Source organism: Lipotes vexillifer, unplaced genomic scaffold, assembly GCF_000442215.2.
Source record: "Lipotes vexillifer unplaced genomic scaffold, Lipotes_vexillifer_v1.1 scaffold1237, whole genome shotgun sequence".
Lineage (NCBI taxonomy): Eukaryota > Metazoa > Chordata > Mammalia > Artiodactyla > Lipotidae > Lipotes > Lipotes vexillifer.
In genome coordinates, this window is record NW_006771447.1 from 235,736 (window position 1) to 248,722 (window position 12,987).

Sequence of the window (12,987 nt, forward strand, 5' to 3'; positions counted from 1 at the left end):
GGAAAGAGTCCACATTTAAAACTTTCTTTTACTATAAAGACTTTCTAGACCAGAAGGATCCTGAAAGCATCCACTTACATGTTAGCTTTGCTGCTGCCTCTGGCATCTTCATACCCACAGAGCATGATCTGACTCCCTGCTCTACGGTCTCAGGGTCTGTGGGCCTTGGCCACTGTTGTATCCGGGGTTGTTCCTTTAAATGGAATACTCGTTATTGCCAAGGGCAGAAACCCTTTGAAGGTTAGTCCCTGAGTGTTGATTTATAAACGGAGACAGCTTTGTATGTGTGCTCCTCTCTTCTCCTCTGTTTCCACAGTCTCCGTTTCCTGTCCTCCTCCCTCCAGCCCTCCCAACAAAAAAACCTAATAGTAGGAAATAAACTTTTCTAAAATAACCTTGCTGTATAACTGATTGTCTTTAGCTAAATCCTTTGCTTTTAGCCATTGAAGCAACTCTTTGCCTCATTGCTCATATTAAATACTCATGTTCACTTCTTGGGCCTGATGAATTAATTATCCTACTTAGAGGGAAAATAGAAAATGTGGTCCAAAATGTAAAATAATGCAAACCACCTTTTGATAATTTAGTTAATTAAATGTGCAACACTTACTTTAAATCCAAAGGTTAGAGATGATAGGGCAGATCAATATGAACAAATAGAGAGGTTTAAATGAATCACAAAAATGACATGTTAACTGGAATAGTCCTTGGCGACATCGCCAACTCTCCACCTTATCTGCACCTTGATACGTCAGGTGACTAGTAGTCGGTACAGAGAGACCCAGTGTTGGCTACCCCAGAGACTTAGACTCGAGATCATTTCTGTGTTTCCAAGTAAAGCCTGTGTTAACAAAAAAGCCTCTTTTTTTTTCTCCTATAGGAGTCAGATGAAGATTTTGCCAATCATAGTGACAATGATCAAAACCGGGTAAGATGCATATGTTGAAGTGACTGAAATTTTAACTGAAGCATAGCATTTATACTAAATCTATGCTAAAATTACTTTTGAATGACTTAGGGGAAAGTGAGGATTTATTCATGTTTACAGCTATTCATGTTTCCTTCAAATGTTTCATGTTTTTAGGCTAACTACCCTATTGTATATTTTTTCTCATTTGCTTTATATTTTATCTTCATTTTTCTTAGACAACAAAGAAGTAAAAAATGAAATTGAGAAACGGAGCCTATAAAACAAGGCCTGATTACCCAAACTGAATTTTTCACATGAACACACCTTTCCTGTTTTAAAATTTGAGACAATATAGCAGTAAGGCTAAGGAACACTCCAAAAATGGAAATCTTATTATCCTACTGTCTTAGCACTGTTGTCTTAATTTTTATATAGCCTTCTAAGGATATGTTCTTTTCATACCATGCATAGTTTATTTTCTGTTATTTTATATTAACATGTCACAAGTGTTTCCTTGACATTTTAAATAGTCTTTGTAATTTGCTTTGTAAACTTCTATATTTTTTTAACATACATATGTAATACTGTTGTAGTCTTTAAATGTGTATGGGAAATAGTTTATTGGTAAATTTTAATTTTTGACATAATGCTGCATTCAGTGTTTTCATACATAAAAATCCTTTCCTTCTGTGAACTCTTTCCTTAGGAATTAGGTGGTGTAGAGTTACTTGATACTACTGTCTAATGGACGTTCAGATTAACAGATCATGCATAATGATTTTCCCAGAATCTCATCAGCACTGGGATTATGATTTTTGCTACCTTAGTATATGTACGGTGGTATATTGAGATGATCCCAATTTGCTTTTCACTTTCCTAATTCGGAAATATTTTTTTCACAAAAATTTCCAATTATCAAGTGAAAGATTTAGCACTTTTTGGTTGTTACTTGTATTTTTTTCAGTTGTGTTCACAAATGTGGCTCATCTTTATATAATTTTAATAATCCTTCTGTACAGCATATTTATTTCTATGGAATTTACTATTAGATCTGTAAATTCGGACAGTTTTTGAAAAATTAATTAATTTTGGTTGCACCAGGTCTTAGTTGCAGCACACAGGATCTTCGTTGCAGCATGTTTAGTTGCGGCACGTGAGCTTCTTAGTTGCGGCATGCATGTGGGATCTAGTTCCCTGATTAGGGATTGAACCTGGGTCCCCTGCATTGGAAGCACGGAGTCTTACCCACTGGACCACCAGGGAAGTCCCTGGACAGTTTTTCAAATAATACAGTATGGTGATTAAAAGCATTGGTGGAACCATTTGTTTGTATTGTTAAAGATAGATTTGTTGTGTGTGCCACTGCTAACCTCAGAGTTCTAAGGATTAAATTAGTTTAAAAAGTGCTTTCAGCGTAGTGCCTGGCACAGTTTATTGATTTCCATGTTAAAAAAAATTTTTTTTAATTATACAATTTTTACATACCAGTGGCTGCCTTTGTAAAAAGTTAGAACTTAACACATAAGACTAAGTTTGAGTCATCTAATCCTCATCTCCTCACAGTCTCCAGAAATAACTGGTGTTATCATCTGGGAGTGCATATTCCAAGTGCTGTTCTTTGCGTTCACAAATATGTCTGTGTTCATAGAAGTGGTGTTGTATATGTGTCAGGGCGTGGTCAGGATATCATTCGGGGTTTATCATTCACTGTTTTGTCACCTGATTGGTCTTTGATGTCTCTCCAATTGTTACAGCTTATTCCTTTTGACTGTTAGTATTTTTATTGAGATAAGGCGATACTTATTTAGTTTATTCATTTTTCTAGTGGTGGACATTTTTATTATTTCAATCTTTTGCCATTGCACTGAAAATAAATCTTGTGTGTTATTTGTTATAGCACATTTACTGCTTCATAACTTTTGGTGCATTATTTGTTGTTCCCAGTTTGAAGGAGAAGTCTGAAGACTAAGTGGCAGTATCCCTTTTGCAGCTTGATGACCGCATCTAATAGTTTTAATCTGGTGGTTTATACTTTTAGCACACTGCACAAATGAGTGATGAAGAAGAGGATGATGATGGTTGTGACATTTTTGTTGACTCTGAGAAGGAGGAGGAAGATACTGAGGACATTGAAGAAAATTCCAGACCTGTAAGAAAGACTATAGTTGTTATCGCTTGGCAAGATTTTAGAAATGGGACCTAGTACTCATTCCTTTTATTGTCATTTATATATGTAACCGTCTCATTTTGCATCCTATTTGTAATTCATTTACACTTTTGGAAATAATGGTTGAGCATCCCAAGTTGCCTTACAAGTACCACTTTCTTCTCCAAATGTTAAGATTTTACAAGTTAGATCATTCAAAATATATTCAGTTTCAGAGTTTTAAGATCCTAATACTGCCCCCCCCCAAGCACTTCATGGTAGTTTTCTTATCTAGATCTAGATAAGAAAACCACCATGTATTAAAGTGAAGTATAAAAAAATAAGGAAATAAAGAGATCTCCCTTTGAAGGAACACTGAGTCTTCTTTCTCAGGTGATCTGTATGGGGTGCATGTGTTTACATTTATTTAGTTAAACCTTAATTTCTCACCAGTTCAATTTCTTTGCCATTGTTTACATAGTTTTGTTAGGTGTCCAAAAGTAAACTGTACTAGTTTGTTACAAAAAATGTTACAAAAAAGTGATTCTTTTGGTCTTCTCTGCCTGTAGAAAAAAAGTAGACCTACCTCATTTGCTGATGAGCTGGCAGCTCGGATCAAAGGGGATGCTGCAAGCCGGATGGAAGAGGAGCAAACAGGTATGTCACTGCCGCCGAGATGAGCTAAAGGGGCAGTGGGGAAGTGTAGGACCCTCTGCTGGGCTTCACTGAGTGTAGATTTCCTTGTTTAATTACTAAGGCGCAAGAGGCTTAAATTGTAGTTCTTATCTTTTTTGGCTTATAGACTCTTTGATAACTGAACACTGTGGACCCCCACCCCCAGCCCATCTCCCAAAAAATGCATATATGCGCATCTGTATATGCAGTTTCATGGGATTAATGGGTACCACAGAGAACCATGGGCCCCAGATGAAGAATCCTTGGCTTAATATTTACTCCTATATTTTGACTAGATAAAAATGTATCATACGGTATATTCTAGTGATTTAACAGAGTGGGAAGATGTCAGAAGTCTTTCAGCAAGTGCAGTCCTGTCATGCACGTGACCCTGGTATGGTAGCTGAAGCTTTCTGCCTTAAAAAGAGGCACTTTTTGAGTGTCTGCTCTGGGTAAGGCACTGAGAGGGGTGCTCAGGTGGAGCTGAGATACAAAGTTGAATGTCTTGCTCTTAGCTTAGGAGTTGGGAGGATGGCAGGTGTGTGTGAAGAGTCAGTAGGTAAATACTAAGGGTGGACTGAGTATTGTTCAAACTGTGAAATATTCTTCAAGGCTTATCCCCAGGGGAAGCAAAACCTCGGAAGACATTGAAAGAGAAGAAGGAAAGGAAAACTCCCTCAGATGGTAAAGCTTTTCCCCTCAATTCTCTTGTTTTAGGAGTCTCTTGACTCGGGAATGGGAATATTGCTTATGTGATCTGTAAAAGTGCCTTTTTAAGTGCTGACAAATGAGGTCTGTCTCTGTACACTTTTTGAAAGCATTTAAGAGCATGCTTCTGGGGTGTGGGGAGAAGTGAGTGTGGAGTTAAAATGCTTCAAAGATTTGAATTACTAGATTTTATAGGGATCTATTAGCCGTCTTTCTAGACTTCTGTAGACGTTTAGAAACTAGGGAGCTCTAGCATTTGTTTTCAATAAGGAATATTATATCAGACCCTTTAACATTCAGTGGTCATATCCTTTATGTTTCCACCTGGGACTGTGTCAATCTGCAGCTCTCTCTTCAGTCTACCTTTCTGTCCCTCAAATTCTGGTGGAATAGGTCTTGGATGGCAATCGAAGCATAGACTTGCTTCAGAAGAAATTCAGATGAAAGTAATTGCCTGCAGAGTTTACCTTGCCCCAGACATTTACAGACTTGAGAGTGGGAAACCAAAGAGCATTTTAAGGGATTCAGTGAGCTGTTTAATGAGTTTTTGTCTGAAGGTCCTGAGCCTGCCAGCATTCAAGTAGTCCTTGTTACATATGGTTAGATAAACTCTATGCCAGTTTTGGAGGTGTTATAAAGGTTAATCCCCAGAACTGGGGTTCTAAGCCCATCTTTAATTCTCCCTGCAAAACATTTCTTTCTGTTTGCTAGATGAAGAAGATAACTTATTCGCACCCCCCAAGCTGACAGATGAAGACTTCTCACCATTTGGCTCTAGAGGTGGCCTGTTCAGCGGAGGGAAGGGACTTTTTGATGATGAGGATGAGGAGGTAAGTTGGCGGGAATAGCGAAGTTCTCCGTAGCTGTGTCACGTGTCCCCAAGGAAGAAATACAGTTAGTTCCTTTAGTAAGGAAAGGATGGCTTCTTAGTTGGAAGTTGCTTCTACTCTCATATTTTAGGAGATTTTGAACTAAGAATCACAAAATGAGGAAATACTGTATCCTGATGCCCTTTGTTAAATAGGGAGAGGATGTGAGTGTTAATAGTGGAAAATTTACTTGGGTAAGTGATTGTTTCTTACCTTGTCTTTTGTCTTTTTCCACGTTTGTATTTAATTCCTGGGCAGACCTAAATTATTTCAGCGTCTGATTTTGTCTTCACTATGGAACTGATTTTCTGACAGAACAGTAAATATGTAGCTTTAAACTTTACAAGGCACTTTTCTTTAGACATCTTTACTGCAGCTCCATTTTCCTCTGCTATTTTGAACTGTGTTGTCAACTTTATTACAAGCAGAGTGACCTCTTCATGGATGCCCCTCAGGATCGGGGAGCTCGAGCCTCTGTTAATGAAGGTGAGCATGGATTGATGCTGCCTGTGCTCCTTCATGCACAGATTTCCAGAACTGGTTACTTCCCATCAGGAGATGGAACCCCTGAAGTTATTCCCAAACCTTGTTTCTATGTTAGGCAGGAAGCTGTTGTGTTCACCTTGATCTAGTTAAAAGCTGTTTCTTTACACTGATTCATGTCTTGGAAAAAACAAAAAGTACCATCTGTAAACCCACATCACAATTTTGTCTCTTCCTTAGAGAATTCAAAGTCAACCAGCGAAAGCACTCCAGCAGTTTTGAGGATATTTTAATTTAATCAAGTTTAGTTCAAAGAAACATTTCTGAAATTCTGCACATAAGTTGGAGATCAGTAATTCCTCAGCCCAGTGTGCATTAGAATAATTTGTGGAATTTTTAAAAAGCATCCATAAGCTATTTAAAAACTTAAAAATTTTATTCCATTAGGTCTGTGATAGTTCTTGGGAATTGGGAATGAGTTATTTTAAGCGACTTGGTCTCCCCAGGCCACAAGTTGTCAGATTTTAGACTTATTATGATGCTGGCTGACCTGATTGTCTTGAGGTTCCTGCTCTCCACTTTTTGGCATCTGTGACTTGCCTAGTTTCTTGCTTTCCTGTTTTTGTCTTCATTTCTGTCACTGACATCTCTGATATTTTGCTGTTCTTTTTTTTTTTTTTTTTAACAGATTTTATTTATTTATTTATGGCTGCGTTGGGTCTTCGTTGCTGCGAGCGGGCTTTCTCTAGTTGCGGCTAGCGGGGGCTACTCTTCGTTGTGGTGCACAGGCTTCTCATTTCGATGGCTTCTCTTGTTGCGGAGCACAGGCTGTAGGCACGTGGGCTTCAGTAGTGGTGGCTTGCAGGCTCTACAGCACAGGCTCAGTAGTTGTGGCACACGGGCTTAGTTGCTCCACGGCATATGGGATCTTCCCGGACCAGGGCTCAAACCCGTGTCCCCTGCGTTGGCAGGCGGAGTCTTAACCACTGCGCCACCAGGGAAGCCCTTTGCTTTTCTTTTTTACTTGCTTATTCTCATCAAACTGGACTGCATGGAGTCAGAACTGTTGAGCCCTGCTTGCTCTGTCCCTTGCCTCCCCCATTTGTGCTCTACATCTTCCTTGGCCTCCCCAACCAACCCCAGTGTTATAGCCTGCCCAGAGTCAGTGATCTTCCGTGGGAGTCACAGCCTAGATTGATTTAATACCAAGAAAAAAAGTCATGACATTGGTAGAGAAGACGATACTAAGGAATTTTAAAATGGCTCTTTTAGGAAAATTAGTTTAAAAAAAATTTTTTTTTATTGGGGTATAGTTGTTTTACAGTGTTATGTTAGTTTCTACTGTGCAGCGAAGTGGATTTCCCTGTGCTATACAGCAGGTTCTCATTAGTTATCTATTTTATGCATATTAGTGTATATATGTCAGTCCCAATCTCCCAATTCATTCCATACCTGCCTTTCCCCCCTTGGTGTCCATACGTTTGTTCTCTATGTCTGTGTGTCTATTTCTGCCTTGCAAACGGGTTCATCTGTACCATTTTTCTAGATTCCACATATATGCATTAATACATGATATTTGTTTTTAAGAAAAATTAGTTTTAAAATTCTCCTATTAGCTGTGTATTGTATTGTACATATTTTAGGAAGGTGCATTTAACAAGGAAAGTTGTTTTCTCTGTTGAAATGTTATCTCTTTGTTTCTCATTTTAGCGTTTTCATCCTCCAAATCTGGAAAGAAAATCCCAGCAGGAGCTGTTTCTGTATTTTTAGGTACCATAACTTAGAGTTTGTTTTTCAAAACTATATACCTGTTGTTTTGTCATTTTTAAGATTGTCATCTTCAAAGGACTGACTGGGGAGCAGAGTATGAAGAACTTTGGGGGCATCTAAGAGTGAGAGTTCACTTAACCTGTGTTAGCTCATATTACCTTAGAAATCGGTGGCCGTGGACTTTTTTCGGTCTGAGCGATCAGTTGATTCTGCATTGTGGGACATTCTGTATCAGTAAAGGACAGAGGTTGTTGGGTCCTGTTAATGTGTTTTGTGGATGAACTGAAACTACAAGTTCTTGGTGGTGGTACTGTTTTTTTTTTTCCCCTCCTGTAAAGTCAGGAAGTGCACCCACCCTGGCTCACAGCTGGTTTGTCCTGTCCCTTCACGCACAGGGGACACTGATGTGTTTGGTGCCACCTGTGCTCCGTCACTGAAGGAGGCCCAGAAGCCCGAGCAGCCCACTCCAGGGAAAAGCTCGTACCCCCCAGCGCCTGCTGGCCTCTTTGATGATGACGACGACGATGACGACTTTTTTGCGGCATCCCGTAGCAAACCTCCCAAGACAGGTACTGCTCCATCCTCTGTTTCTGGGAATTTAGCCAAATAAAGAATGTTGACCTAGGGGAGTTCCCTGGTGGTCTAGTGGTTGGGTTTCCAGGCTTTCATTGCTGTGGCCCGGGTTCAATCCCTGGTCAGGGAACTGAGATCCTACAAGCTGTGTGGTACAGACAAAGAAAAAAAAAAAAGAAAAGAAAAAAAAATGTTGACCTAAAAAGGCATGAAGTTCATCTAGTTCCTTATCTCTTGCAGTGCCAGAATCCCTCCTCAAGCATTCCTGTCAGAGTTGTCTCATCTCTACTTAGATAGTTATGGTGCCTTGGAGGTCTGTATTTTATGGACCAATTTCTCCTGCTTTGGAAACTAATTACTAGGGTTATCTTTCCTATTTAGAGAGAAATCTGTTCCCCTCTAATATCTGCCCAAGATGTTAGTTTTGACCTTTTCAGTTAGAAAGTTTTAATCACACTTTCTTCCAGAGTCCTTAGGAAAATACACGAGCATGAGCAGAACGTTCATCCTAGCTGTTTAGTTCCCAGCTTCTCCGCTCTGTACCAGAAAGCCCAGGTGACCTTGACTTTCCCTTCTGTAACAGGGTTTTTAGCTCCTTGGCCACTTCGGCACTCTCCTTTCTTCTCCCCTCAAATTTCAGCCGGCTTGTTCATGAAGTCACTCCTCTGAATCAGTTGTTATTTAATGAGCAGATGTCTCTCCCAGGACTCTTGTCAAAATGCAGATTCTGATTCACTGGGTTTAGGGTGGGGCGTGGGATTCTGCATTTCTGACAGGCTCCATGGTGGGCAGAGATTGCTTGTCCATGGGTTGCACTTGGAGTAGCAAAGGATTGGGTTTATTGGTTGTCTTTCTAGAAAAGAAGGGTAGACCACTGAGGTGCACACAACTTCCAGCAACTTGAGCAACAAAGGGCTTTTTCTCCTAAGGACTAGGTGGACCAGGAAGCATCGAGAAGCAGGGTCTCTGGACTTAGCTCCTTTTCCAACAGTAGGTGTGAAAGTAAGGACAGCAGCAGAAATGTGAGGGAAGTAATAGCCGGGTTTTAGAAAGAGTGCAAACTGGGCACATACTACGCTCACATCTAGGCCGACTGAAATGACAGTGAATAAAGGAGTAAGTGCCTCTCGTGGCTTGGAAGGGCTCTCACTTGGAGCCCTTCCAAATCCAAAACTGATTTGGAATCACAAGTAAGTTGGTGCCGCTTTCCTTGACAGCTGCTGTTCTCCTGGGACATGCGTGAGTCAGTGCCCTATTTCAGTGACACACGCCTCATTCAGAGCAGCAATGCTTATGGCAGTGAAAGGTTGGAATCCCCCCAAATATTCATCAGGAGGGTAAATTATGGTCCTTCCATTTAGTGGAATTTTGTGAAGCTGTGAGAAAGAATGAGTTTTATGTGTGTTGACATGGGAAGATACCCTAGGTACATTGAGTGAAAAATGCAAATCATAAGACACATTCTTCAAATTGTGTTGTTTATTATTTAGCCATATTTGTGAATAACTAGAGTTAACATGTTAGTATATCTTTTGTGGAAATTAGAAGCATGTATATTAAACTGTTCCTGCTGGCCTTGTTTGGGTGGGCAGGTGGGATTATGTGGGAGATTTCAGTTTTTGCTTTTATATGCACTCTGTATAGTTTGACTTTTTATTTTTTTAATTTTTTTTAAAGATTTATTATTTTTATTATTTATTTATTTATTATTATTTTTTGGCTGTGTTGGGTCTTAGTTGCGGCACGTGGGATCTTCGTTGAGGCATGCGGGATCTTTTGTTGCGGCGCGTGGGCTTCTCTGTAGTTGTGGCGTGCAGGTTTTCTCTTCTCTAGTTGTGGCACGCAGGCTCCAGGGCATGTGGGCTCTGTAGTTGTGGCACGTGGGCTCCAGGGCGCATTGGCTCTGTAATTTGCGGCTCTCTTGTTGAGGTGCGTGAGCTCAATAGTTGTGGCGCGCAGGCTTAGTTGCCCCGCGGCATGTAGGATCTTAGTTCCCTGATCACTCGCGTCCCCTGCATTGTAAGGCGGATTCTTTACCACTGGACCACCAGGGAAGTCCCAGTTTAACTTTTTAAAAGCAGGAGCCAACTGTCACTTCTCAGATTCCTAGAGCGGTTGACTCTTAAATGATCTTTCTTTCTGTAGGTCTCTTTTTACCCTTTATGCCAGTCCAAACTACTCCAAGCATAAGGTACTGCTGCTTAGATAAGGGTGTAAGCCAGGTGGTTAAACTGTCTGTCCTGCGTTTCATTGGAGTAGCTGTTGTGTTCTTTGAAAAAATCCAATCTAGTCCACTTAATATTTCTTCGTAACTAATCAAGCAATAATATACTTTTTCTGTTTATTCTTTGGGAGAGAAGAATTTTTTGGTTTTTTTTTTTTGGTGGTACGCGGGCCTCTCACTGCTGTGGCCTCTCCTCTTGCGGAGCACAGGCTCCGGACACGCAGGCTCAGCAGCCATGGCTCACGGGTCTAGCCACTCCACGGCACGTGGGATCTTCCCGGACCAGGGCACGAACCTGTGTCCCCTGCATCAGCAGGCGGACTCTCAACCACTGCGCCACCAGGGAAGCCCTGGGAGAGAAGAATTTTTAATCTGTGAATTTTGTGGTGGGAATTTTTGACCTCCGTGTAATTTTATGCTGTCGTCTCTTTCTAAAGACAAAGTCAAATCCACTGCCAGTATCTTTGACGATGAGGAAGGAGATCTGTTCAAAGAAAAAGCGGCAGCTTTGCCAGAGGCTACTATAAGTCAGACAGATGAAAATAAAGAAAGAGCAGAAAAAAAGGTGAGCAGGAGGGAAGACTAAACACGGGAGTGTAGCTTTGGGGCATCTTGTTAATTCACTGGAACCCAGAGGGAAGTATTGTTCCCTTCAAGTGTATAGCAAACTTCAAATGTACAGAGAGTTGAAAGAATACAACAAACACCCAAATAACTAGCGCCTAGATTCAGCAGTTGTTGCATTTTGCCTTCCTCGGTGGTCTTAACATCCACTGGTGATCTTTTCCTGAACCAGTTATCATGTTGGGTGGCGGGGAAAACAGAAGAATGTGGTTCTACTTCTACCATTTCTTCTTTGTTAATTAGCTGGCATTCTTCTGAACAGAAGAGCTTTCTCTCCTCCTTCTTTCCTCCTTTTTTAGTATCACTATAGGATCATAGATTCGCTATTCGACATGTTATGATCCATTAACATCGTAAGTCAAATTGACCTGTATTTGGCCAATAGGCTGCATCTCCATCACTCTTTAAGCTCTTCTGGCTGCTCTCCCTTCCCTTGCTATCCTGCACAGCTTGAAACCCTGACCCTCTCTGCCTCTGACCACGTAGGTGCCAGCATTCAGTACCCAGCAGGCTCCTAGGATGCCCACCTTAGGTTCCAGCTTAGGTACATGTCCCACTTGTGCACTGTATGAGGCAGGCAGTCTGTCCTACCCTGATCCCCCAGATGTGCCCTCTGCTTTGTTTTTCTCTTTTCTCACAGTTCCCTCGGCCTGGAGTGTTCTTGCTTGTACCATCTCCCATGTCCAGGTCCTGTCTGTCCTGAGAAATTTACTTTAGAAGGACTGTTTCTTCCTTCATTCCTAACATATACCAATTTTAAAATTCTTTCTCATGGTACTTCTCTTTTTGCATTAATTCTTTATATGCACTTGATACATGTCCAAGGTCCATGATGTTTTTATTCCCCTGCTGCATGGCCTGGGACCTTATCCTAGCAGAGATTCAGGACATCTTTTGAATGAATGAGTGAATGAACCCTCATTTTCATGTGTCTGGCTTGTTAACTCTCAATTTTTTTTTTTTTCCAACAAAGGTTACCCTCCCTTCCAGCAAAAATCTCAAGCCCTTGTCAGAAACAAAAACTCACAAAGGTTTATTTTCAGATGAGGATGACTCTGAGGTAAGGAATTCATTCTTTTTCTTAGTTCTGGGAAATAGTTCATGGATATGACATTGGAAAGTATTTCTGATTCAGGGTGTTCTCAGTGAGGTATAAGGCTTGTAAAGTACTTTAGTTCTTTCATTGAAAATAATGTTTTGAGAACACATGGTCTATAGAAAGCAACATGTATACAATACTTTCACTGTTGGGTTTGAATCCAGTGAATCTCCTGGGAGGAAAATTCAGGATACTCATATTTTAGGCTATTAATTGATCCATAATGTAATGAGGTGCTTGTAAGAGAACAGAAATCAACACACTGCTTCCTCTTTCATTAGTCTCACTAAACAGTGGGCATAGACTGTTAACAGTTTGTGGGCTGGCACTGCTTTGCAGACAGGCTCAGTCCTCCAGGGCCCTGCCTAGAAGCACCTTTCCAGTGATACAGGGACAACTCTCGGAAGCATTACTGCTTTTTCTGACTTCCACAGGCCTTGATCCTTTTAGAGCTAACTTTAGGCCAGGCTTTTAAGGGATCGGAGACCTATCTGAGAATGTGTAATGGGCAGTAATCAATCCCCTTCACAGAGAAAGATGGGAACATGGCAGAAATTTCTATGTAATTTCAAGAAATTACGAACTCTGGGTTAAGCTCTTGTGGTTATTTTGCACTTATAGCCAGGATGAGCATACAGCTCTTTGGAGGTAGAGTGATCACTGTTGATGGAAATAAAATCTTGAAGCTTATATTTCATTGGTGGCCAGTGTGCAGAAGATAGGAATTAAGCGAAGTCCTGTTAAGCCAAACTCCTGACACATAAGTAGAGCATGATGGGGCCTCACACTCTGGTCTTATGCTACACTCTCCGCTTCATCATCACACACAGAGGCACTTTGAGATCTTTGGGCTGGCTTTTGCCCCTCTGGGAACGCTCTTCCCAGAATCGGATAGACCACTTTCTC

The 12,987-nt window shown here is 40.9% G+C and overlaps 1 protein-coding gene across 2 annotated transcripts in view; it reads left to right on the forward strand.

The window, feature by feature from the left end:
* Positions 1-12,987, forward strand: part of WASHC2A (WASH complex subunit 2A) — a 57,353-nt gene that overhangs the window by 14,453 nt on the left and 29,913 nt on the right. Inside the window, exons 8-17 of one of the 2 annotated variants that reach the window (XM_007446782.1) lie at positions 881-928; positions 2,949-3,059; positions 3,626-3,713; positions 4,344-4,415; positions 5,151-5,269; positions 5,737-5,794; positions 7,502-7,561; positions 7,957-8,130; positions 10,796-10,923; positions 11,956-12,042. In XM_007446782.1, coding sequence (XP_007446844.1) covers positions 881-928; positions 2,949-3,059; positions 3,626-3,713; positions 4,344-4,415; positions 5,151-5,269; positions 5,737-5,794; positions 7,502-7,561; positions 7,957-8,130; positions 10,796-10,923; positions 11,956-12,042 — 945 coding nt within the window. The remainder of the gene's footprint in view (positions 1-880; positions 929-2,948; positions 3,060-3,625; positions 3,714-4,343; positions 4,416-5,150; positions 5,270-5,736; positions 5,795-7,501; positions 7,562-7,956; positions 8,131-10,795; positions 10,924-11,955; positions 12,043-12,987) is intronic. The other variant, XM_007446783.1, reaches the window with a different exon arrangement.